Source organism: Chenopodium quinoa, unplaced genomic scaffold, assembly GCF_001683475.1.
Source record: "Chenopodium quinoa cultivar QQ74 unplaced genomic scaffold, ASM168347v1, whole genome shotgun sequence".
NCBI lineage: Eukaryota > Viridiplantae > Streptophyta > Magnoliopsida > Caryophyllales > Amaranthaceae > Chenopodium > Chenopodium quinoa.
In genome coordinates, this window is record NW_018744955.1 from 175,087 (window position 1) to 202,051 (window position 26,965).

At 37.8% G+C, this 26,965-nt stretch overlaps 1 protein-coding gene across 2 annotated transcripts; it reads left to right on the forward strand.

Moving 5' to 3' along the window:
- The first annotated feature begins 8,855 nt into the window (after positions 1 to 8,855).
- LOC110706316 (nuclear poly(A) polymerase 3-like) lies at positions 8,856 to 21,052 on the forward strand. 2 transcript variants are annotated; one of them, XM_021884216.1, is made up of 12 exons: positions 8,856 to 9,012; positions 9,416 to 9,480; positions 12,040 to 12,237; positions 12,387 to 12,464; positions 13,576 to 13,695; positions 14,676 to 14,738; positions 14,825 to 14,986; positions 15,206 to 15,319; positions 16,450 to 16,512; positions 18,711 to 19,016; positions 19,287 to 19,457; positions 20,177 to 21,052. In XM_021884216.1, the coding sequence occupies exons 3-12, from the start codon at positions 12,094 to 12,096 to the stop codon at positions 20,540 to 20,542; spliced, it is 1,587 nt and encodes a 528-aa protein (XP_021739908.1). In that variant the 5' UTR covers positions 8,856 to 9,012; positions 9,416 to 9,480; positions 12,040 to 12,093; the 3' UTR covers positions 20,543 to 21,052. The 2 variants fall into 2 exon arrangements, with proteins under 2 accessions (XP_021739908.1, XP_021739909.1); XM_021884217.1 differs by lacking the exons at positions 8,856 to 9,012; positions 9,416 to 9,480 and adding an exon at positions 10,775 to 11,902.
- The last annotated feature ends 5,913 nt before the right edge of the window (positions 21,053 to 26,965 follow it).

Below are 26,965 nucleotides of genomic sequence, written 5' to 3' on the forward strand. Positions count from 1 at the left end.
GCAATCATTGGCAGATGAGCGGTCGGACCAATTCCGCCCTCAGCCGGCTGGTGAGCATACGGACCTGATCTTAGACGACTCACGTCCTGACCGAACAGTCAAAGTTGGGACGACTGCTCTGAGAGTCCTGGGTGACGATTTGCACAAACTATTGAAAGAATACCAGGACATCTTTGCATTCGAAGTCCACGAAATGCCAGACATTAGTCCTGACCTGGCGGTACACAAACTGGCTGTGGATCCGAAAAAGAAGCCGGTAAGGCAGAAAAAATGGAACCATGGCGAAGAAAGAAGTCAGGCGGCAGCCGCCGAAGTAAAAAAAACTACTTGATGCAGGGTTCATTCGGCAATGTTACTTCCCAGACTGGGTTGCAAATATGGTGCTTGTTAAAAAGCCGAATGGCACCTGGCAAATGTGTGTAGACTACACGGACTTAAACAAAGCGTGCCCCAAAGACAGATACCCTCTGCCTAAAATTGATAACCTGGTCGACTCAACAGCCGGCCATGCTCTGATGAGCTTTATGGACGCCTACTCTGGTTTCCATCAAATTCCTTTATGGAAGAAAGATCAGGAGAAGACGGCCTTCGTCACTGATCAAGGGTTATACTGTTACACGGTCATGCCGTTCGGTCTTAAGAATGCCCCGGCCACCTTCCAGCGAATGATAAACACTGTGTTCTTTAATCAGATCGGGAGAAACGTCGAGGCATACATTGATGATATGATTGTCAAGTCTAAGCTTCAGACAGATCATCTGTCGGACCTCCGAGAAACTTTCGCCACACTCACGCGGCACCATGTCATGCTCAATCCCAAGAAATGTGTATTTGGAGTTGAGTCCGGGAAATTTCTCGGATTCCTTATCAATTAGAGAGGAATAGAGGCGAACCCTGAGAAGGTGCAGGCGGTCATTGACATGCAGTCGCCTCGTACCGTCCGTGAGGTTCAGAAGTTAACAGGTTGTCTGGCGACCTTGGGAAGATTTCTAAGCCGATCAGGCGACAAATGCTTATACTTCTTCCAGGCCATTAAGAAGAAGGCAAGGTTTGAATGGGGGTCGGATGCTGAGGCGGCCTTCCAGAAATTGAAAGTTCACTTGCATTCCTTGCCAAGGCTGGTCAGCCCTTTGCCCAAAGAAGTACTCTACATGTACCTGGCCGTCTCTGATCATGCGTTAAGCGCTGTTCTTCTTGCTGAAAGAGACGGTTGTCAGCTCCCGGTCTACTTTGTCAGTCATGTATTGAAAAATGCCGAGTTGAGGTATCCCTTAGTGGAGAAATTTGGTCTTGCACTCTTCATGGTTGTTAAAAAATTGAAGCCCTACTTTTTGGCACATGCAGTCGTCGTGTATACAGATTAACCTATCAAGCGGCCACTGACCACCATGGAGTCGTCAGGCCGGATGATCAAATGGGCCATAGAAATACAGAGCCTCGAAGTTACTTTCGAGCCTAGAAAAGCAGTGAAGGGGCAAGCCTTTGCTGACTTTATTGTTGAGATGACTCGTCTCCTTGATTCTCGAGATCTAGACCAAGTCTGGAAGGTATATGTGGATGGAAGCTCTACTTCAAATGGTTGTGGAGCAGGCGTCATATGTCAGTCACCAGAGGGCGACAGGTACGAGTATGCTCTACGCTTCAGTTTTCAGGCCTCAAACAATGAGGCAGAATATGAAGCTTTACTAGCCGGAATCCGCATGTGCAAGGCGGCAGGGGCACGAAAGATAAACGCCTGTTCCGATTCACAATTGATAGTGAGTCAGTATAATGGAGAATACGAAGCAACCCATCCGGCCATGATCAAGTATTTACAGGCGGTACGACAGGCAGTCGTATCCCTTGAAGATTTTCATCTGACTCAAGTGCCGAGATCAGAAAACAACCAGGCGGATGCACTTTCAAAATTAGCATCATCCGCCTCTTGTGATACTCCTCGAACTGTTTTTTGGGAAGTAATGGAGAAGAGAAGCATCGAGGAAGACCCTATTGGAATCCTAGACAGAAGCTCAACCTGGATGGATCCAATCAGGGCATATCTGACAGACGGTACCCTGCCGGATGATCATCACCAGGCGGCAGCGCTGAAAAAACGGGCAGCCAGTTTTGAAATGATAAAGGGAGAACTTCACAAAAGAGGGTACCTTCAACCCTACTTAAAGTGTGTTACTCCAGAAAAGGGGCGAGAGATACTAGACGATCTTCACTCTGGTTACTGCGCTTCCCATATAGGCGGTAGGACGCTTGCTCAACGGACAAGGCGGCAGGGCTACTTTTGGCCTACTTTAGAAGCAGATGCAATGGAGATGGTGAAAAAATGTGACAAGTGCCAAAGGTTTGGCAAACTAATTCACCGTCCGGCTACTGACCTCACTACCATTCATAGGCCACTACCGTTTGCTAAGTGGGGCATGGATATTCTGGGTCCCTATACGCCTGCTACAGGCGGAAGAAGGTACATACTTGTTGTAGTCGACTACTTCACTAAATGGGTGGAGGCGGAGGTTGTAAAGGGAATCAAGACGAAGGATGTAATTTCATTCATCTGGAAAAATGTCATCACTCGGTTCGGGGTTCCCATGTCTATGGTCTTTGATAATGGTCCCCAATTTGAGACGCCTGTTCTCAAAAGCTGGTTGGGTGATCAAGGAATTGCACACCACTTTGCATCAGTCGGCCGTCCACAAGCAAACGGCCAGGTAGAAGCCTTTAATAAAATCATCTCAGACGGTCTCAAGAAAAAAATTGAACGAGCAGGCGGCCTATGGGCGGATGAATTACCACATGTTCTCTGGGCCATTAGGACGACTGAAAAAGGGGCGAATGGAGAAACTCCATTCCTCCTAACTTATGGTGCGGAAGCTGTTCTTCCAATAGAACACTACGAGCCGACTCTTCGAGTAATGCTATATGACGAAGAGGCAAACTGGGAAGCCATGCGCCTGGCATTAGACTCACTCCCAGAAAGGAGGGGCAATGCTGTCTTGCGCCATGAAATTTACCGCCTGAGAATGACTAGATCATACAACAAAAAAGTACACAGGCGTCCACTCAAAGTGGGAGACTTTGTACTCAGAAAAATGGAAGCAGTTGGTAGGGCTAATGAGTCTGGCAAACTAACTCCCAACTGGGAAGGACCCTACCGAATCTATGAAGAGGTCAGGGACGGTACCTACCGTCTGGAAACTCCAGACGGCCAACCGTTGCCTCGAACCTGGAATGTAGATAATCTTAAGAAATATTTCTTTTGAATGATGTAAATAGTCGAGGGCTACTTAATAAAAGTTTGATGTTTCATTCAATTTTGTACTAAGAGGGGCATGCCTACTGACAAACAGTCGGCTACTCTCCATGTTTAATTTTCATTTTTACCTAAGAGGGGCATGCCTACTGACAAACAGTCGGCTACTCTCCATGTTTAATTTTTATTCTTACTTAAGAGGGGCATGCCGCTTGTTCCACACAACCGATTACTCTCCCATAACACAGTTCACCAAAAACTATCAAAGGCTCATGGCTAAAATGATCAGACCAGGCGCCAAGCCAACTGATCCAAATATAAATTCAATTCGACCTGTCCCAACATTATAGCAGGCGTCCGGCGGCATCCATCCGGATGAAATTCGTCGCAGAGAGCAGCTCCCTTTTGAGTGGAACATTGTTCTATAAAATCATTACACGGCACCTATACGACTGTCTAACCAAGACAACCACGTAGCCGTTTCCCGGACAAGGATACCTCTCACTTAACTGACTAATCAGGTCAAAAAAGTGTTCGCAGTAACCATCCGAGTCAACCAACCGAATGAACTACTTGGGATAAGAACAGTTGGTATCTTATGAGTTAATAGCCAACAAACATTGGCGAATAAAGGGGAACAACCGGTACCCACCTTTTGATACCTCTAATACTCAGTCACTTGGCGACTAGGTAACAATTATGTTTCCATGGTCACTCCTTAAAAAAATTTAGTATGAAGCTAAAAAGGTGTTCATACAGCGCCTGTTCACACTAGATTAAAAGTGGCGGGGAACAGTCGGCCTGGACCGACTAGAGTCTCTAGCTTAAAAAACGAAGAAACAAACAAGGCAGGTAGGAAACCACCTTCCTACTTGGTTGAAGGAAATCCATTCTTTAAAGTGGCCGACTGATCGCTTAGCCTGGAAACAGACAACCAGCCGTCCAGGGGTATAGGTGGCGTGACTAACTATCTCGTACCTGTCCGCAACTATCGGCCATGCAAAACAGTCGGTATAGTGTGCTATTGGATATCAGAGTATTCGATACTTAAACAAATTTGAAACAAAACAAAAACGAAATATTTTGGCATAAAAAAAGAAGAAGCCGGTCATTAAAGACCGGCCAAATATTCAGAACCCCGGCCCCCTGGCCGGGTAAATAGAAACAAACGGCACGCAGGCCGTGAAAAGAAGACATAAAGCTTAAGAAGGGGGCAGATCTTCAATAATAGCAGCTGCCGCCTGGTCAGCACCCTTTTTGCTAGACTTGGCTTCAGCTGCATCCTTCTTCGATGCATTACCCCCAAGCGGCACAAGCGCCACTACCGGCTCCTCCTCCTCCAACGCCTCTTCCTCAACAGCCGCCAGGATCTCTTGATTATATCTATCAGAACACTGGCGGTACGTTTTTTCCCAGGAGGAAAAGTCGGCATTGGGGAAGAGGCGGCCCCAGGTCATGCGCTGGATTTGAGCAGAGTCTTCCATCATCTCCCGTACCAGCTCTTTCTTTTCTTGCTCGGCCTTTTCCGAGAGCTCCTGAGTAAGACTCTTCTCCTGGGTCACCAAGCGTTCCTTAACGTGCGCCAAGGATTTCTCCAAGGTGTCGTATGAGGACATTTTTTGGCGAAGAGGTCTCAGCTCGGCCTTGAGATTGTTGATGGTCGCCTCCAGCTCGCTATTTCTCTTCTAGGCCGCCTCTAACTGAGCCCGGATGGCAGAAGTAGCCTGCGCCTGATAATAAAGAAGGTCAATTGTCAGAACCTCATTTTGGGCAGTTTGAAACATTGCCTTATCACAGTCAGAGGCGGCCATAGCTTTTGCAGCCTTTACCTCTTTGTTCTTCCTGTCAAGCGGCTTGCGGAGGCCGTTCACTCGGAGCAGGGCCTAAGTAAAAGGGAACAGGCGTCAGTTTTCAAACAAAAAACAGGCGTCCGGGAATTTAAATAACCAAAAATATGCTAAGTATACCTCAGCAAGGACCCCTGCAATCCCGTCTAGGTCAAGGGTGCCGACACCCCTGACCGTCTCCCTTTCAGCTGGAGGAACGACCTTGATCATAGACTTGGCCACCTCGACCAAGTCAGGCTCCTGAGGCCGGCTGCATCAACCATAAACAAACGAGTTAGACCTAGTAAAGAAGGGAGCAAATCTAAATCCACAAAGACAACTTCATACTTCTAGGCGGCCCAATTGGAGTTTTGGAAGGAGTGGCCGGCTGTTTCTCAGCCGCCGCATGTTTCCTGGCAGAACCAGGAGAGCTCGCAACAGCCGTCCTCCGGGTCTTGGAGTCCGGCTGTTGGGAAGAAGAAGCTCTTGGAGCGCCCGTCTAAAAAAAAAAAACAACAAACAAAAACAAAACAACACTCGGTCAGTACATGCATAAACCCAACTCCAAAAAGAGAGTGAAAGGTTCGAAGCTCACCAAGGGCGCCCCCTTGTTGGGGGAGTCGGTTGAGGACTGTTGCATGATGGTGGCCCGCAACATGGCCGCCGCAGTCTTGGAGGCGGTAATTTTGCTCATGGCGTCCGCTGCAAAAACAAATAGCAAAGTTAATAAAAAGTCATAACAGTAATGCATGGAAAAACAGAGTATGCAACAGGCTTGCTACCTCTTGAGCACCGACTGCTGAGGCCACGGGTGGCCAAAAAGTACTCGTCGTAGAGCCATTTGAAGCTCGGGACGCAGTGCAGGGGTACTTGCTCTCGTACCCCTGAAGTAGAGTCGACCCTCGACTCTACTTTAAAGAGTCCTTTATCCAGGATCTCTTTCTTAGCTTTGGGGGGAACAGGCGGCATGTTGCGGCCGCCTGCAAGAAGAGGCGGATTCCTGTTCCACCTGTTGAAGCGCTTGTTCAGCTCTGTGTCTGAACTCTCAATGATAAGGAAGGTGCTTCGCCAGTCCTTCCACTTGTTTGCTTTACCTCTTGTCATGAGGTAGCCTCTGTGGCTTGTCAATTGATACCAGCCAGTACCGCCTGCCTTAGGGGTCCGGCTGAGGTAGTTCATGTGGGCAAAAGCCTCGAAGTTTGGCTCCACCCCGTGCAGTTCGCACCCGGCCACATAGCCGAGTACGTTGACCCAGGAGTTCGGGGCTAACTGCCATAACCCCAACTCATACCCATCCAAGATCCGCTGAACAGCCGGATGTAGTGAGAAGCGCAGCCCAGCCTTAATGGCCGCCTCGTAGCAGCCAAAGCAGGCGCCATCATAGCTAGTACCAGCCGGCCAGACGACTGTGTCTTCTGGATCCGGCACGAACACTAAAAAGCCGGGGCCCATTGTGTGGTTTGCAATAAAACTCCCCACTTTCTCTTGCATGGCCGTGATCCGGCCCCGTGGGACAGTGCAGTAGTAGTGGGTATTTTTCTCTCGGTAAGAGGCGGATGGCTCCGCCCAATTGTCCCCCTTCTCAACTGCGTGAGAAAACCTCGCCTCTTGTAGGCGACTGTTTTTCTCTTCTGTGTCCAGAGAAGCATGACCAGAAGAGCTAGACTTGGATTCGTCCTCTGACGAGTCCGAAGAGGACGACTCCGAAGAGGACGACTCCTCCCCTCTCCCAGAGGGGCCCGCCTCCTCTCCTTTAAAAGGAGCAGGAGAGAATGTAGACTTGTCAACTGTAAAATTGGAAGGGGTCACTTTGACTCCTCCCTCAGAACTGTCGGCTTTCAAGCCGCTTTGGTTCACTTCCACATCTGGCGCCTGGTCAGATGTTTCACTAATCGGCACCCTGTGGGAGGAGCCGTCTGTGTTCGAAATCCTAGCAGTTCTTTTTGTTTTGGCCATCATGTTCTGCATAGACACAGAGACAGTCGGACTTTGTATAAAGGGCAAAGATGGGTCCGGAAAAGGGCAGGCGACACTCCTAGTCCTAGATTCAGCCGTCCCCGGTGACCGGCTGATCACTAACCTAGGTCGTGTCGTGTGCTTCCGTGGTGCCATTTCAAAAAAGAATAAAATAAAGAGAAAATTAAGAGTAAGAGAACCGACGGTTACCTGAACGAGTGACGTTGATGGAGTTCTGAAAATCCTGTGCAGTCGGCTTGTCAGAGCAGGCGGTAGGCAGAAAGGGTCCAAAATGTCAGAGCAAGTTCAGGGGTCCGAATGTTCTCTCAAAAAGTTCTCAAGTGTGAAAATGACTGAAGTCAACACTCCCTTATATAGGCGATGTGAGAAGGCGAAGGGTCACTTCCAAAATTCAAAATTTGGGCGGGAGAATCTCTCGGCCTTTCGCCGAGTGACACCTGTAGCAGGCCGTCGCCTGTTACAGTGCGACACCTGTCACAGGTAACACGTGACCAGTCACGTGCCACCTGTGAGGGGCAAATGATTAGGGGATTTTGCTCCCACCAATCGGAATGCGCCACGGGGGCCAATCAGGTCCTGCCAAGTGTCCCCCAGTTGGAACTGTCAGGGCTTGCCACGTGGCACACGCCTATTCGTCCACCCTGGACCTATTATGTCATGACACGTGACATACTCCATGCCTAATGGAGAAACCGACCACCTAGGCCCAACTTCCGATGGAAGCCCAATCAGCCCTAGGTTAACCTAAACCTAGGATTGGCACGTTTCTCAAGGTTATAAATACCTCCCTTAATCCTCATTAAGGGAGATTACGCACATTTAACACTGTCACCTAGAGAGACCCAATCACTTTTATTTCCGCATTAATTACTCCTTAATCAAGTACTAACTTGACCGTCGGAGGCGGATCTCCAATCATCCGGAGCATCCGTTTGTTTTGCAGGTACAGGCGTCCGGTTCCAGTCTCGGAATTGTAACTCTCCCGCAGGACATCAGAAAACCCCGAAACAGGTGTAATATCCGTTCTATTTACCCAAAACACATAATTTTACCAGATTCTTGTAAAGCAAGCTCCAATTGTAGAACCCTAGAATGAAACTTTCTCAAAATTCAGTAAATTTTCTCTACGTCAGCCTCAAATTCATCAAATTTACGATCATGGGCAATACTATTTGTGAATCCTTATCCAAATGAACCAAATCAAACCCATTTTGAGAAACTAGGAATTTATTAGGAGTCAAATAAATGTTGGAGAAATTGGCAACAAATGTTAATCCAACATGAGATTCAGGGGTAATGGCAGAGAAAGATGATTGTTCATGCAGAAATACAATGATAATCTACGCATTTTCTCTCTCTTTCAATTCACCAATGTAGGTTGAAATTCAATCACGAAATCTTAATTGGCCAGGGATGGAGGTTTAAGGGGAAGAGGGAGGGCTGATGTAATCCCCCGTATTTATAAATATATTATAAATGAATTTTTATTTTATTTATAATATTTATGTGTGTTTTTCCGGGATTTAAGTTTTAAGGTTCCAAATTATTTTTGAGTTGATAATTGATTTTGTTCAAAAAGAATTTTTAATTGTCCATTCTACAATTTATGCCATACATATTAAACAAAGCTAGTCCATTTCATTTGTCTAATTGGCCCATTATTTTTTTATGAGGTCCAATACTCCTATTTACCCTACAAATCTCTCTCCTATAAATACCCCATACATCCCAATATTTCCCCCACACAAAAAGGTTAGTAAACTTTCTTCTCTTTATTTTATTCCTTTATTTCTTTTTCCTTTATTTTTCTTTTTCCTTTATTTTTTTTCTTTTCTTTTTCCTTTTTCTTTTTTTTTTTCTTTTTTTTTTTCCTTTCCTCCTCTTTCACGTGAGATTTGCCTCACGCTGCTGCCGCTGCCACTGTTCACTGTCGGCGTGCTTGCTGCCGCCGCCGGCCACCTGACGCCGGTAACCTAAAGCCCCCTCGTGGCTGCTCCTTCCTCTCTCCCCTTCGTTCTTCTTATTTTGCTTAAAATAATTAATTTTGTTTATGTTTTGATTTTATAGTATAAAGTTTATATTTTTAGTATCAAAATCATGATTTTGATAGTTTAAAGTATTAATTTCATATTTTAATTGTGTTATACATTTTCAGATTTTATAATTTATAAACCTAGGGTTTTAATTTAATCAAATTGGGATTTTAGGTTTCTAATGAGCATTTAATTTGGGGCTTTTGTTCCTATTATATTTATAATAATTAATTAACCATAAAAACATGTTTTTAATGGAGTTTTAAGGACCTTTAATCAAATTTATATTGCTGGAAATTTATTTAAGTGTTAATTTGTGATTATTGGTTGTTTTCTAGGAGGTGATTATTCCCTAGGGGACTTTTAAGTGATTAAAAGTGGCACAAAGGATTGTTTATACGAGGTACGTACATGTCTACTTCGTTGCAAGTAGTATCATGTTAAGGTACCAAAAGGAAATAACTTAGTTTCATGATTAGAGAACACTTGGATGGAAATTGTTTGGTTATATATTTAATTAATTCATGTATTTATGTTTATGAGGCATGTTTTCGTGAATTAATTATGCTTGTATGGAATTATGGATGCAAGTATGTTGAATTATATTGGATTAATTGTTTGTATGAAATGTTGATACAAACATATTTTATTGGATTGGTTTGTTAACCACATTTGGATTATTAAAGGATTGGAATTGAATGGTTTAAGTGGAATGAATTTATTAATTATTCCACAAGGTTGTTATTTATTTTATTTATTACTCGAGCATGACTTGTTAGTATGTTGAGTAAAAGTGGATTAAGTCGAAATGGCTAGGTGGGTTGACTATGTTCAACAATTTGGAAGTTTAATGAAATTAAAGGTCAATTTGTGATGTGATCACCATTGTCCTAAATAAGATTAAAAGTAAATTGATGTATGATTTTTATGTATGGTCTATTTGATTGAGTCGGCTATTAATTAAAATTGTAATCACGTAAAGTGAAACATGGATGAGCAATAAAACTCTAGAAAGCGTGCACTTTTAGAGTATTGACAATAATGGGTTGGGGTACACGGTGGTAGCCCGTGGCTTTCTGAGGCTTGTTTGATCAACATGTCCTCTTTTCTTTTGGTATTTACATTTTATTTTATAATGAAAGTTAGATGGGATCCTAGACTAACTTTGTGAGAATGGAGTCACGCCCATTCTTGTATCGCGCTAAACTTTTATTTTAAATGGTCATTTGGTGGATTGGACAACCTCGTCTATTGCTTACTCCAAATTAAATTAATTAAATTAAATATAAAGAGTCAAGTGTTTGGAATTGATTAGCAAGTATGTTGAGTCGATTGAATTGTTTAAGTGTGGAGTCTTGATTAATTAATTTGTGTTATATGTTTATTTATTTTAATTAATTGAGCATGCTAGGTTTTGTGCGTTGTAGCTTGTATGTACTCAGCTTTGCTGATTGCGTGCTTTTGTGTGTTTTCTTTTGGTCATGGCCTTCGCTTTTCAATGACCCTGTGATGATCCAATTATTACACTTGTATTATTGGGGAGCAGTATTGCACAAGTTAGCTTGATGATGTGAAGTTCGGTGATTTGACATACGCATTGTCAAGGGATTGGTGTGATTGAGAGTATTCGTTATTTGTGTTGAAATTATTTATGTTTTACTACTTTAATTATGTTTTGGGATTTTGAATATTGATTTGGTTTTAAATAAGGGCCTTTATGGTTCCAATTAGTAGGCTTTGACTTATGGATTTTCTAAATTATGTTATTTTAAAGACTTAAGTTTGATTTTCCGCTGCGATACTTTGATAAAGCCTTAACGTTTTAACACGTGGCGGTAACATGCCAATGGTTCTCCTCTATTTTTATTTAAAGTAAGTGGTTTGGAAAAGGGAGAATTATTGGGGTGTTACAAGACGGCCGGGAGAGGGGTAAGGGCGGCGGCGCCGACTATGGGTAATTGGGTCTGGAGTTGACAAGTGGAGTGCTGGGGCGGTGTTTGGGGATGTGGTGGTTTTTTTTTTTTTTTTTTTTTTTAATTAATCAGTTAATAATAATACTTATATATATATTTTTTAAAAATTTTGACTAATAACGTGGTGACACGTTTATATTAGACTTTTTTCTTACAAATATTACCTGTTTATCCTGTCACTTGGGTGTATTTTGGACGGATTAAGTATATAGTTGGGATTATTAAAAAAATTATCGAAAGTTGAGATTATTTTGAGCGAACGGAGCAAAATTGGGATTAATCATGATTATTTTTCGTAACTAATACGCTATCACTATATTTATTACATGTCAATCTACCAAAATTAAATATAATTTTGGATTTTTATTTGACAAGAAATAATGCAATAACTCACGACATTGTATGAAACTAAAAATTAGTTCAAATGAAATACAAGTAGCAAAAATAAGTTAAGAGAATTAGGTAAACACTAAAACTTGTTATATACAACTAGGTGTCCTGTCACCCAAGGGTATTTTTTGTTTGTTTCGATAATTATTGCTTATTTTATCATCAAATGAGTAAACAAATATCTTTAGGTGCACCTTACACCCGAGTGTATATAAAAACCTTTAAGTAAATGCATATACGCCGGCGCCTTAATTGGAAACCCATATCTGCAACGGCAAAAGCCAAACGGAGAAATGACCTTTGCCCCCTTAAATACATTTTAAAAAAATCTCAGTTTCAGACCACCACATCAGTACTATATAACCCAGAAAATTTCTCCAAAATTTAATACGTAGTACTCTTTCAAACTTCATCTTCCTCAACGTGCTGCTAATCCTCTTAACCCTTCCTCAACTCAAACCAGTATGTAATTGTGTTCCTCTTTCTCTCTCCAATTCCTTTTTACTGTTGCATTTCCATTTCCAATTCTTCTTTTGTTCTTCAAGATTACCCAGAATTTTTCTCTAACATTGCTATTTTTTTTTTTTGAATTTTTGTAGAGAAATTGCAATTAGTCCTAGCGCTGAAAGGATTAAAGATTGTGATATTGGTGTATGGCAAATGCATACCATCACATAGGAAGAAGAGTTGATGTAATTAATCCATACAACGTCGTGTGCTTTGTTCCTGTTTATAATCCGCTTCCACCTGCTTTCCTTGTTCGTATGGATGTTCATCTCTCCATTACTTTGCATCAGGTACTTCCCCATTTATTAATTTTTTCTGGGTTTATCTTTAATTTTTCTGGGTTTTATGTTAATTTGTTTTTGGGTTTATCTTTAATATTTTTTTCTGGGTTTAATTATATTTTGTTTTGGGTTTAATTTCATTTTTTTGTTGGGTTTAGTTCATGGTTAGTGAAGGTCTGGTGCCGTCTCCTGAAGAGACATTCAAAAGAGAAGCCATAATTCAGAAGCTCAAAAAGGTATTTCCTTTTCTTTTAATTAATTAATTAATTATTTTTTTTATTTTTTTTGCGCCTTTAATTATATGATTTAATTTAATGAGTGGGTTTTGTTTATAAGAATATAAGATTGCCTATAGTTAGAAAATCGTGGTTTTATGTCATATTTTTTTTTATACATGCATTTCTTGGCTGTTGTTTGAAGCATGAAGCTAATGTGGCTTAAGATTTTGGGGCTTTGTGGAAATGCTCAGATTATGACCAAGGAAATTAATTCTCTTTGTAATTGTTGTATATAGGCCGATGCGCGAGTAGTCGAGTACGGTTGCATACATTTGACCCGGTTCCATTACACATGATTTAGGCCAAAGTCTCATAAGAGGCATATGGATAACAGTAGTGTTATACATATATTCTTGATCAGGAACTGGTGCTTTTGTGTGTAAAAACTGGTTTGTTTCAGTGAAAGTTTTGATGCTAGGATAGTATGACTGCATGAGAATGTCACCAAGGCATCTAATGTATATTATTGCAGCAAAAATGAAATTGGTCCAAACTTTGTATACTAAGGGGTAAACGCAGTAAAGTTCCTTTTTCAATAGGAGAAAGTAGTACTACTAGCATATGTGCAAGGCATGATTCATATTTGAGCTAACAAGTTTATTGAGAAGTCATTATAGGTTGTGCTATTAGAGCAATAATGATATCGGAATTCGGCTGATGATCTAATTCTACTTTGCAATATGCATTTTTCAAAACTAATAGTCTTAAGTGTACATAATATGCACCAAATTAGAGCTAATGGGTCCGGATCTCTGGTTCCAATTTTGTTTTATCTCCTGCCAGGCTGCCATTCTACCAAAGTAGGATTTTGAACTTAAGAGTTTCCATGTGGATTTATAGTGTATGTTGTTCAAGGGAATCATTCAATTGTATAGTCATTCTTCAAAGGGTAGTGTTTTGTTCAGATAAGCTATTGATAGAGGCAGTCATTTTTCTCCCTCTTGTGGCAGACCTCCCATTTAAGTGTTTGTTGTATAAACTACTGCTTTTTCTTTGTGTTGTATGATCTAATTTTAAATGCTTCAGTGTCCTATTTAATTGGCTCATGGTGATTATTTCCGTGCTGTAGACTGTACAGGAATGGATTACAAAAATTGCTCACCTGAGGAAGCTCCCTAAACAGAGAAGAAACTTATGGATCAACAATGCATCAGCTACAATATTAACTTATGGATCTTTTGGCCTTGGGGTAAGAATTCTATTTTGCACTTGTACTATGTGCATGGACTCATGGTCTTATGTTTCTTACACACATAAACTCATATTTTTTTTTAATTTTTTAATTTTTATATATTAAGATTTTGGGCCTGTTAATTATGAAATATTTTTTTCTTTAATTTATGGATCTTCTAACTATAAACAACAGTGTTTGATAAAATAGTGTTTTGGGGTGGTTTTGACTTTTGCGAGGTATAATTAATGGTTTGGAGAAAGTAAATTTGAAGTTCTGTTCTATTTTTTTTTATCCCTAATTCAGCATTTTGTTGTATAGAACACTAAAGTCTTGCTAGCTATTCTCTATTATCTAAAATATAACAGTTCAACTACTACAACAGCTTATAGGGCCTTAGTCAGTTTTTTGTGCCTTGAGGTCTACATGCAAGCAAAGTATAGAGTTAATGGTCAACATGCTTAGTACTTGGTTAAAGCTTAACAGAGAGGCATGCATTTTTATATGATTGTTAGATCCATCAATTCTAAATTTCCTATGCTTTGACTATTGTGAATGTATGTTACATGGACTCGGGTAGTAGTGTCAGTCCGGTCTGACATAGGTATATATCGAGGAGTTGGCCATTTTATGAAAGGTTGATGATTATGGTCCAAAATGAATTGTTAAACATTCATATCCATGTTGGAGTATCAAGTATCCAAGATGGTAGTTGAGGTCTACTAATGATTTTAAGTACCATAATATGCGCAAGCTCGTAAAATTATATAATCTTGAAATCTCCATGAAAATTTAAACTAAAAATCTCTGATGTCATTTTAAAGTTAAATTTGTTTCTAATGAAGCTCATATCATCTTTTGTTCTTTCATGTTGATATATATTAGAATTGATGAAAATTGTTTAATATCATGCTTGTGTTTTCGGTTAGGCGGCGTTTGATAACAAGTATGATTCAGGATTTTATCTGTAGTTTCATTTCTATTTTTTTTTTACCCAGGTTCATAATTCAGAATCAGACATTGATGCTATATGTGTTGGCCCTCGGTTTGCTACTCTAGAAGTAGGTTTCTTTTTTCTATCTATTTTATGGGATTGATGCTTGGCTATGTGTTGGATGTTGTCTCATATTTGTCTTTGACATCGCAGGAGGATTTCTTTATTGTTTTATACAATATGCTTAAAAGCTCACCTGAAGTGTCTGAAATCTACTGTGTCAAGGATGCTAAGGTGCCATTAATGCGGTTTAAATTTGAAGGGATCTCTGTTGATATGCCATATGCTCAACTTCGAGTTATGTCAGTTCCTGAAGTGAGTAAATGCTAGCTGCTTAAAGATGGAAAGTTACTCTGAACAATATAGAACTTATTTACCAGGATAAATGAGAATTAATCTTCATTCTGTCTGTTTCTGTTTTATAATTGAATTTATTTCCATTACAGTGTATATAAATTTTCCCCTTTTCCCTTACAAAGAACACATCCTAATGAAAAAGTTTCTTTTCTTGATCTGCTGAAATCATGAATGCAGAATGTGGACCTGCTGAATCCAATGTTCGTGACTAGTATTGATGAAACTAGTTTGAAAAGCTTATCTGGTGTGTGTACTAATCAACGCATCCTTCAACTTGTTCCAAACTTGGAGGTAGTATGTTCTTCTCTCTTTGTGTGTGTGTGTGTGTGTGTGTGTGTGTTTATTTTATATATATATATTTTTTATGTTGAGCATTTTACTAGCTAGCATTTCAACTATTGAAGTTGAACCCTGGCTCATCGTGCGGGCTGAACTTGGCCTGTCCTTTTGTGAGTTGTGATGGACAATTGAGCGATGTATATGCATTTACTACTAAGTACAGTTATTATTACTCAAATGCTTTAGCCTTCCTTACGTTTTCTAGTTTTGTTGTTTAGGACACAGGCTGTGTTTCACTTCTCCTTCAATCTATGCATATCATCTCCATATTGTTTGAGTTAAAGTGATCTGCAGTTGTATTAAGTAAGCCATGTACATTAACCTTGTGGGGTAGAAAACAAATTGGTAGATTAATGATTATTAAAAGTAAATTCGAAGAAAATGAAACTTGGAAGAGGTGATAAGTTCACCTCTCTGGTGTTTTAATATTGGTCACAAGTCGTCTCACTTTCTTATCAATCCTTTTAGATACCTTAAAGTCTTGCTTTAATCAACTTCTCCTTTCCTCTTAGATCTATGAGAGCTGTCTACATGTTGATGATTAATTCATTCTAACGGGGTAATAGGTGGTGCTGCATCTTGGTGAACTTTGTCTAATATGATACCTTCTTTGCATTAATCATCTCCCAACATTATTCTCAAAAAAAAAAGGATCAGACTGTTCACAATGTTCGAACTAGTCATTATTCATTAGTGGTTGTCATAATTGGTATCCTTTTCCTGGTATGCCACTCGTGACACTTAGTAGCTCAATAAGGAAAAATTAATCCTACCAGGAATAATTGTCATCCGTACTATAGTATGATATCTGCAGAAAATGTTACCAAACATCCATGTTACAAAGAGTTTTTTTAAATTTTTTTGATCTAACATGAAGTATCCATATCCATTTGGTGAATATAGCGGATCTGAGTCATTTGACACTGGTTCCTGAGGTTTAATGAAGAGTTTTGTGTAATATAATAAAAAAGTGATAAATTGTACCTATATATATAATTTTATTTCTTCATTCAGCCCTTTGGGTCTGTATATCTACAGCATTCAGTTTTTAATTTCTTATATATGTGGTTCATATGTTACAGAATTTTCAGTCATTGCTGCGGTGCATCAAGTTTTGGGCCAAACAACGTGGTGTTTATGGTAATGTAAGTCATCTCTGCTTGAACTTCCTCAGAGATTAACAGTTTGCTTTTGGAGCTATGTGCTCCTTGACTGCTACTAAGTTTTAGAATGCATTAATCTGGTGTTAGTTCTCGTATAATTACATTTACCATGTGACTTCTGGATCTCTTGAAACCCAACAACATTCTTTTTTTCTCTTCTGCTTAATAAGAATGTCACATAAAGAGGGACTGAGTATTCTATGTTTGAATTGCTTTAAGCACACATCTAAGATTTAAATCCCATTTTTTCATAATTTAGTTCTTCTCAAATCTGTAGTAGTTGCAACTTGGGACCATCAACTATAATTACCTGGAATAAAAAGTGAGGCAGGAACTTGTGCTCTTTCTGGTTATTAGTAAACAATTGTTAAATTGACAAAGTATAGTATGTTTACATAAAGATGTAATTAATGCTATGATCCTGCAGCACAAGAAATAGAAGGCCTCATGTAATTATATCCATTTTCTATCTGTGCAAAATGCAAAATTTTAGAACTGGTCTTACTTGCCAGGCTTACTACAACCATTCATATCCAAACTTGGAATAAATACATGCAGAAGGTTTGGTATTTTATATTGTGGACCGTGTCAATTTACTGGGTCATAACCTGCTATAATAATTCCATAAACACGTTGCAAAGATATGGAAAACAAATAAAGTAGCCCAATATTTGGATTTGAGTCAGACAATACCATACCATAATCAACAGATCGAGCAACCAGACTTAGCATAAATGTAGTGACTGGAGCCATTTTAAAAAGGGGGAAATTAGCACTACTTGGTGAAATATAGGTTCTTTTAGAATCACTTTTGAACCATCTGCTAGAGGTTGTAACAACCCGAATGATTCCACTATATCAGGACCCTCATCGTTGCACAAAAGCCATTACTTCACATTCAACTAGCACTAACAAGTCTCCTTTTTGTTACTCACACATCTTGATCTGTTACCTAGATTTTGGCCATCAGTCAATCTGTCAATTCCCCCACCAACTTGTTATGATGTTTAATTTCTAAACTCTTGCCTTTTCATTTAATGCAATAGTGCATGTAAGGAATGTCCTAATAATCTATCATTTACGGGCTATTGGCCATTCATTAATCTTTAATTAAGTGTAAAGTAATTATGCAATTCTTTTTGTTGGACTGTGGTGGTTGTACTGTTAATGTTGTTGCCATGAATGGACATGCAGTTAGTGCTGAAAAGAGACAAGCCTCCAGTAGATCATGTTCTGTTAGTACACAAAAAGAAGCCTGTATAGTTGCACTTGATATTATCTGTGGTAGCTACACCGGTTTTCAGTGAGGTTCCTACTTCCTGCCTCAGTATCAATTAAAGCAGCTAACAAATGCAATTGTACATGACACCTTAGTCTTGTCAATTTCAAATAACCTTTTTTTGGTTGTGAGGCATTATATAGCAATATCTGGTTGTTGTGTGTTCTGCTTGAGTATGATTCGCTGTGGCATCGTGTATCATGGATGGGATGCTCAGTTTTTTACAAGCTTACAACAGTGATATATGCTTGCCTGTGGAAGCTTATCTCTCTGTTGTATTTGGTCTTCTCCTTCTTTGTCACTGAACTTGATCATAGGAGGATGTTTGGAGAGGAAAACAACTGTTTTGTGTCCGTTCCCATTGATTATATTGTTTTACTACCCTAAATGGCGCTCTTAATGTTTGGGAATTTCACTTCTGGATGCATCCCTATGACAGGGTTATAAGTGAGTGTTTTTCTAGGTTCTGGTTCCCCAATAATCTGAGGCAAAGATTTTAGGAGTTGGGTGGGTGATTTTCCATTTACCCCCTTTTCCAGATTGATTTATAAGTATATTGAGGCCAGGTTGTCTTAAGGGGAGCGATTTTATGTCCACTTTTTCCATCAGTTAAAGCTAAAACTATCAAACATGGCATCACTCCATGTGACGTCAGAGTGGTAACATTGATTGGGATTAACTTGTTGAGTGGTAACATAGAGAAATGAAAGGCATGAAGTTTGGAAGATTTGGATTTTACATTTAAGTGATTTCCCTTTCTGTTGTTTTAAGTTTGCATCTCTCATACATCCATATTTTATATTCTTGTCACATAGGTGTTGTACTGTTATCCCATCTGGTCACATCTTTCAGGCTAGTCTCCATGTTACTGGATAATTGACAGCTCTATGTTTGTTTTCAGCTGTTTGGATTCCTAGGAGGGATACATTGGGCTATATTATCAGCTTTTGTGTGTCAAATGAGTCCAGATGCTTGCTTAAGTGCACTTGTGATGAACTTCTTCAACACATTTGCCAATTGGCCCTGGCCTACACCTGTTGTTTTGCAAGATGGAATGATGCACGTTGTGCAAGATGTGACCGAGAAAGTAAATTGGATGCCAATTGGTCTGCCTTGTAGCCCTAATCAATGGTGCCAATCTAATGTCACACTGAGCACGTTTAACCGAATTAAGAAAGAATTATTCAGAGGGCATGAAATCGCCAAGGTTAGCAGACTTGATTTTTTGTAATAATAAAGCCTTTTTGACCATTTTATAATTCATCACGTAGATACTTTTGCACAACTAGTGATACCAGGCTTGGTTGATTTTTCATTTTTATTAACTATGAGCAAACGTAAGTTATTTGACATTTAAATTCTAGTGGATTATAGACAATAATGCTCAAGATACTCTGTTCGTTGACCTTTGTCTCTTTGAATTTTACAGCTTTCACTGACCTATATTTTCTGACACATTTTATCTTTAAATTTCCAGGGGATCCTGCGGCCTGATTTCGACTGGGATTGTTTATTTGAACCTTATAGTCTCATGTACCGTCATTTGTATCCCCAATTTCTTAAAATTTACCTTTTAGCTTGTGCAAAAGATGAATTGGGAGAATGGGCTGGATGGGTGAAATCACGTTTTCCCTCTCTCATTTTGAAGGTTAGTGATGGTCTATATGTGACACTTTTTGGCTCATTTTTGTCTTTACACTGAATACAAATTGGAGGCAATTTATAGTGATAGGCTATATACATTAATTTTCAGATTAAAGTAAAGATCTCACGGGGTATAACAACTATTATCTCTTTAAATTACTAGTTGTCTAAGGGATTTTATTATTTTATTAAAAGAAGACTGTTGGAGAACTGAATTAATATAACTTCACATGGCTTGTAAACCTTTTTACCTTAAGCCATTTCTCATTAATGTGTCTCTCTTTGTACAGTTGTTGGCATCTGTCTCTTGCCAATAGTTGCTGGCATTCTTCTCTTGTCTTTTTTCATTCCTTCTGCGTCTGTTAAAATGCTATAAGAACTACATTTTAGATGAACAGGTAAAGAATGTGTAAGAATATTAAAGATGATGAGAGAACCTTTTGACACCAAGCTATTTCTGTTCCTTGAAGCCATGAATCCTATGATCGTTATTTGGTGTGTGTGACGTGTCTTTATCTGCTTTCCGTGTTATCGAGACCCTCACACTTTGTAAGCCTTTTCTTCTGGTGAGTTGCTCACACTTTGTATGCCTAGTCTAATAAAGAAAAGGTATACTGTAAGCATGTTCTCTCCCTTTCACTCGTTTGTGCAAACAACACTCACATACAACACAACAATGCCCATTGTTGTCCGAAAATTTTCTCATATTTGGTTTTCTTGCAGTTAGAGGACATCAACGTTTCCTGTGACCCCAACCCCACAGAACATGTTGACTCTGGAGCAAGTGTAGTTTTCTACTGGGGCCTTAATGTTGATCAATGTACGGGTGTCAATGTAGCTTCACTTGAGAAGGAATTCAGGAACTGTCTTAGTAGCTGCTACCGAGGAAAGCCAGGGAAGATGTTACTGAGTATCGTGCCAGCTTCAGAACTGCCCAACATTGAACAGTTCTTTACCAGAAAAATGAACGGAGGGAAAGCATTCTGCGGAATTCCTGAATATGATCAGTATAGAATGCCTGTGTACCCGCCGAACAATTTTGTCGGTTATGTTGCCAGGGAAGGAGGTCATGCTGGCGTATTGGTTTAGGCTTGCAGTAATTTTCTTTTCATAAAATGAAATGGAGATTAGAAAAACCAAAAGCCCCTATTTTTGGTAGATTCCTCTGCTAATCATCAGCTCTAGGTAGCGTTTGCATCTGTGTATGGTGATTAAACAATGGATATATGTACATAAAGAGGGCACAAATTGCTCTGGAATGTATAGTTTAAGTGGCAATCTACATCTGTACTAAAAAAAAAACAAGTACAGTACATTTAAGTCTTTGAAGATCAACTAACATTAGAGGAAAGAATGAAAGATACACTGCTGATTGTTTTTAGCCATGAAGCTGCTTAGTTATCCAGTGGATTTTTTTTTTTTTTTTTTTTTTTTTTTTTTTTTTTTTTTTTTTTTAATTTTTTCAAATCTTAGCAGATTGAACTTCATTAAAAATACCAGTCTACGTTGTGTTTGTAAGTGACATCATCGACAATAGAATCACTTGTGGTTGGCTACCCATTTAACAGTTATTTTAAGTCATTGAGCAGAAATTTGCTACCAGTATATCTCTTCTTGGTAATTTTTTTGTGATCTAGAAGCATAAGTTGTTTGAAACACAAGTAATGCTTATTACTAATGCTACCACGGTTTTTTAGACGATACCTTTGCATCTCTTAGATTGTGTCTGAGTAATTATTACAGAATGCTGATTTAGTACAGTACACACTTGTGAAATCTAAAAAGAAACACCATGGATAAAATGTACATTACCAAGATAAAAAATCCTCCAAATTTATTTTCGTAACATAAACACATACTAAAGAACATATTGTGTAATATGATGCTCGACTTTCTGGCACTTTTGGATCCTAGGACCGAGTCTGTCAGAATACTTTGATTCCACACAAGCTGATGCTAATTTTCATGCTCCTGCTGTAAATCACGTTTCAGTGTTTTATCAGTTGTATGAAAAACTAAATTACTAGCTAGTGTAGGGAAAAAAAGAGTTATTGAACTTGTGTTAGATTTGTGTACCTCTTGGAAAATTATGCCTCCGCCCTGGAATGAGAAGGGTCTTTCTTGCTTCTAGTAGCTCGCTTATGGCTGCACTTATTGTCATTCGATGGTGTGGCAATTGATTTGAGCATGCCACTCCAATCTTTATAATAACCATCATGCATTCCTTATGTCTGGGAAGAGACCCACCGATGATATATCAAGGGAAACGAAGAAAGATATTCTGGAATAGGGCCTGAAAGGTTATTATGGGAAAGATCAACATTCAAAACATTTTCCAAATAGTAAAATGACGGAGGAATCAGACCTTGGAATAAATTAGGATCCATGTACACTTGTTGAAGAACTGATAAGCTGTTAAAGACATTTGGAAGTTCTCCTGATAAACAATTATTGGACACACTAAAAATTTCCAAGTTTTTTTGGTTGCTAATCTCCATAGGTAGGGACCCTTGTAAATAATTATTAGCAAAACTGAATTGAATAAAATATGTTTTTTCAAAGAGCTCTTTGGGGAAGGATCCATTGAATTTATTTGAGGATAAATCTAAATATAACAAGTATGTACAATTACTAAGGCTAGGATGTATTTTTCCATGCAAGTTATTATTATGGAGAGCATGTTTTCTTAGATGTGATAAATTTCCAAAAGAAGTGGGAATTTCACCTATTAGCTTGTTGGAGTAAAGGTCTAGACATTCCAAGTTATGAAGGTTCCCAAAATCAGGAGGGATGGAAGCTGTGAGTTTGTTGTGTTCCATCATGATGGCCTTAAGGTTAAATGAGATTACCAATACCGGTAGGAATTTCTCCATTGATAAGATTTTTCCCAATCCCAAGCCAAGTTAAATCCCTGGAAAGATTGGCTACAAGTTTTGGCAATGATCCCGTAAACCTATTTTGCTGCAATTCCTCTTAAACCCCTTGCTGCCAGGTCTATTATGTTTGTGCCCACAACTCACACCCTCCCAAAAACAATGGTGAACAGAGTCATTCCATGACCTCAGTACACCACTACCATCAATTACTTCACTCTTAATGCCCAACAATGCCATGTAATCTCTTTCAATTCATTACCATTAGCTACTCTAAGATGTTGTATTGCTAATACACCAACCAACAGGGTAAAACAAACATGCTGGTATGCCTTCATTTTCTGTGTTTTCTTTTCTTGTATTTCTTGCTGATATCAACTTTTCATTCCAATTCTATATATATACGGTGTATATATGTACCTTTTATTTTATTTTAAAAGCCTCATTTCTCAAGTAATGTAAAGCTTGTAATTTTTGTCAAAGTCTTCCACTCGTCATACAATACATTATTTCATTTACACCAAATTTACCACATGGAAACTTTTTCATATTACTGTACAATTGGTCTTGTATGAACCCGGTCTATAATAAATTATTGTAGACTCAAATTTTGACACTTTCAAATAATATAATCACATTCTGGATGATATAATCACTTTTTTAGACAATATAATTATCTTTTTGTGAGTCATATTTTGAATTATATAATCTCATATTAAACCATTTAATGAGATTATATAATTATCTTTAGGATGATAAAATTTAAAAATCATTTTTTGAATGATGTAATTTACTATTTCATACTTTTTATAATGATAAATTTACTTTTTGAGTGATACATTTACATAACAGTTTCAAAATGTTATAATCACTTTTGTAGTAATATAATCACATTTCGTATGATATAATCACATTCGTATGGTATACTAGAAGGTTGGGTCTACAATAAGTTATTGTAGACCGGGTCTATTCTAATCTTTACCATTACTGTATCTCTTTATTACTCGTAATTTAGTAGTTGGTTTATGAATATTAAATTTTATTTGCAAAGTAGCTTTTATATACTGTCAGAAACTTTTTTTTTTTAATGAAAAGGGAGACAATGATTGATACACCGTGTAACACGGTGCATTTGATCATTTCTCCATTTTTTTAATAGCAAATATATTTCATTAATTAAATGTCATACGACATCTATAATATAGACTCAACGTTAACAAATACATAAGATATTGAATCAAATAAATTTTTCCTTCATAAAAACTACGATCGTCAAGTAGATCTTGCATTGTGGAACATCTCCCGCTTATATCGCTGGAAAATACAACCGTGTTGGAGAGACAATCTAACGATTCTTTGTAGCCGTGAGGATGTTTTTCTTCTGATTCATCTGTCTACATTCGAAACTTGATAACTTTTTCACCAACGAAATAATTTCACGACAATCCATTAGATCTACTATCATGAATTCAAAAAATTTCTCCCCCGAAAAAAAGGAGATAAACCTTGTCTTTCGAAGGAGGTCGAAAAACTATTGTCTTTCGAATGAGGTCGGAAACCCTTTCTTTCGAGGTAAAATAGTTCCTCCCAGAAGGAGGAAGCATATTATAAAACCTAAAAAAGCTTCAAAGAAACTAGGATTGGGGCTTTACACCGATTAAAACCGATGGAAGCCCCTTTAAAATTCAACAATGGATGCTAGGGTTTTGGAGAGATGAGAGGTTTATGTTAGGATTGAGCAAAACTACCCGAAAAACCAAAAACTTGTTCTGTAACCGTTCCGAAAATTAGGGTACCCGATCCGATAACCTTAACGGTTCGGGTACCCATTCCGATAATTTGTTATTGAGTATGGTTATGGGTATCATTTTAAAATTAGTTGTTACCCGATCCGATCCAATAAGCAATTTTTTGTTTTTTTTCCTACTTAAATCTATTTTTTCAAAAATCTAAACTCTTACTTTACTTCATAATCACTTTATAATATCAATGATTACTTGATTAGTAATATTATTAATAATTTGGTAAAGATCATGTGATATTGTTGTTAATTAGTGTTAAATGATATATTATAACTACATTATTGAGTTTAATTATCACTATTGGATATCTTATTGGGTACCCGATAACCGATCCGAAAATTCGGGTAATACCCGAAGTCCGGGTACCCGAACTTATCGGTTCGATTTATGGGTATCACTTTTAGTGATATTAGTTATCGGTTATCCGAACCGTTAGTAGTAACGGTACGGGTACCCGTCCCATGCTCACCCCTAGTTTATGTAGTGTGTTATGTAGGAAGTACAATTTGTTTTGATCATTTCTCCATTTGTCCCTTATTTATATACCTATTTCTTATTTTTAACGGGAATTAAGGAATTTATAGATTCCTTAAAACTCATGATTGGGAAGTACATATGTGTATGTGAGGTTATAGAGATATAGAGAAATAAAAGGTAGTTGGTAATCATTATAGAGATAGAGAGAAAGTGTTGGAAAATGATGTCAAAAGTACTAAAAAAAAAAAAAAATTTGATGACAACTCATCAAAAAAACATAATATTATCAAAAAGTACATTCTTTAAATAGAAATAAACGTGTAGTTTTGAAATCCCAAAAAGAAAATAAATTAGGCATGTAGATAATGAACAGTGGAAGATAAACTTGCTCAATTGATTAAGGAGATAAACTTGTTCTACTTTTGCTTGACTTAGGCTAATAGGAGATAAATATTTGCATTTAAATTATTACATAAAATCAAACTTGCAATATCTACCTACCAAGAACCTCCAAAATAATTTTTCATCCTCCTAAATGCTTAGGCCCCGTTCTATTCACCTTAATTTTGCTGAATTGAAATTATTTTTACTGAACTGAAATTATTTTTGCTGAACTTAAATTATTTTTACTGAACTTAATTTAATTTTACTGAACTGAAATTATTTTTGCTAAACTGAAATTATTTTTACTGGTTTTCTATTATAATTCTTCTTTAATAAAACTGAATTTTGCTGAACTAAACCTATTTTTACTGAACTGAAATTATTTTTACTTAATATTTTTTTTTAAGGTGAAGAGAATAGGGCATATATATATATATATATATATATATATATATATATATATATATATATATATATATATATATATATATATATATATATATATAGTTTACAATTAATATTATTCGCAACTACTTTTCTTAATCTACACAATTTACAATTAACTACAGAGTACCAATTAACTGTTGGTGCAGTGGTGATTGAGACTGTACTTGGTAGGAAGGATAAGTTGTTTGACCCCCACAACAACAATTAGGAGGGGATTGGAACGTAAAATACCCAGAACTGAACTGAACAAGGCATTTACGTTTATTTTTTCGAGCTCAATTTGGACCCTTAAGATCTAAAATTAAAATGACCCCTATAACCTTAATAATAAATTTTTTTTAGCATTCGAATCGAGGAAAAAAAATGAATTGGGTGACAATTAACAAAATAACAAGTTACTAATACTATTGGGTTGCAATTGCAATTTTTTTTTAAATAACCGCAATTTGCAAATTATAAACTTTAAATGGTTGCAATTTGCAAATTATAAACATTTCCATTTGGTAATAATCAAAATCTTCTATACACTTTATTTGCTCAAAATTCACTCACAAAAGAAAAGTAATATATAATTTTATTATATGTATTCATATTATCATTAATAATTACTTCTTATTTATTTTCATCATTGTATATCTTGTGAAAAAATCGTTAAATAGAGGTGTAAACGAGATGATACATTTGTGAACTACTCCCACGCGAACAAGATCGCTCAATGCTGGATCAAAACTAGTTTGTTAAGCTAACAAACAAGCTTGATCGAACAAAAGTCTTAAGCTCGCCAAATAGATGAACAAAGCTCGAACAACATCATGTTCGACTTGATAATGTTCATGAACAACTCGTTTGAGTTCATTTATAAGTTTTTCACGCCTAAATAAAACTCAATAAATTATATATCTTTTTCTCATACATATTTGTAAAAAGTACTAATTATTTCATCATATATAGGCATGAAAACTCTTTCATTACCTTTTTCAATATAAAGAAAAATAACATCTTATATAAAGTTAAATAGATGCATTAAAACTTGAAAAAAAAAATCATTTTTAATGATAAATTAGGGCTCGTTTATTTAATCAAGTCCAATTAAAATACATTTAAGCTCGAATTTATACTCAAGATGCAAACGAGTGTGTTTGTGAACATAGTTACTTGATGGATTCGGTTAGGGGTTTCTCGGTCAGAGGCTAATTAAGGGGTTTCTCGGTCAGAGGCTAATTAAGGGGTTACTCGGTCAAGGGTTACTTGATGGGTTCAGTCAGGAGTAACTTGAGTAAGCCCTTACCTAGTAACTCGAGTAACCCCTAATCGAGTAACTCGAGTAACCCCGGCTACACGGTATGACCAGCTATACAGAAAAATCCCCTCTTATTTTAATTTTTTTTTATTGATTATAGAAAAGGAAACATATTATTAACTACTCAGATTTTTGAGAAAGGAAGCATATATTTACTAAAAAGGAAGCACATATCAACTAAAAAACGAAGCATATCAACTAGATTTATTTTCAAAAGGAAGCATATCAA

What these genes read in the sequence shown, in the direction of transcription:
- LOC110706316 (XM_021884216.1), top strand. Translation starts at nt 12,094, where the DNA reads ATGGCAAATGCATACCATCACATAGGAAGAAGAGTTGATGTAATTAAT. An exon ending in TAATTCAGAAGCTCAAAAAG is followed by an intron (nt 12,465 to 13,575) that starts GTATTTCCTTTT and finishes TCCGTGCTGTAG; the next exon opens with ACTGTACAGGAATGGATTAC. An exon ending in GAGTTATGTCAGTTCCTGAA is followed by an intron (nt 14,987 to 15,205) that starts GTGAGTAAATGC and finishes TCATGAATGCAG; the next exon opens with AATGTGGACCTGCTGAATCC.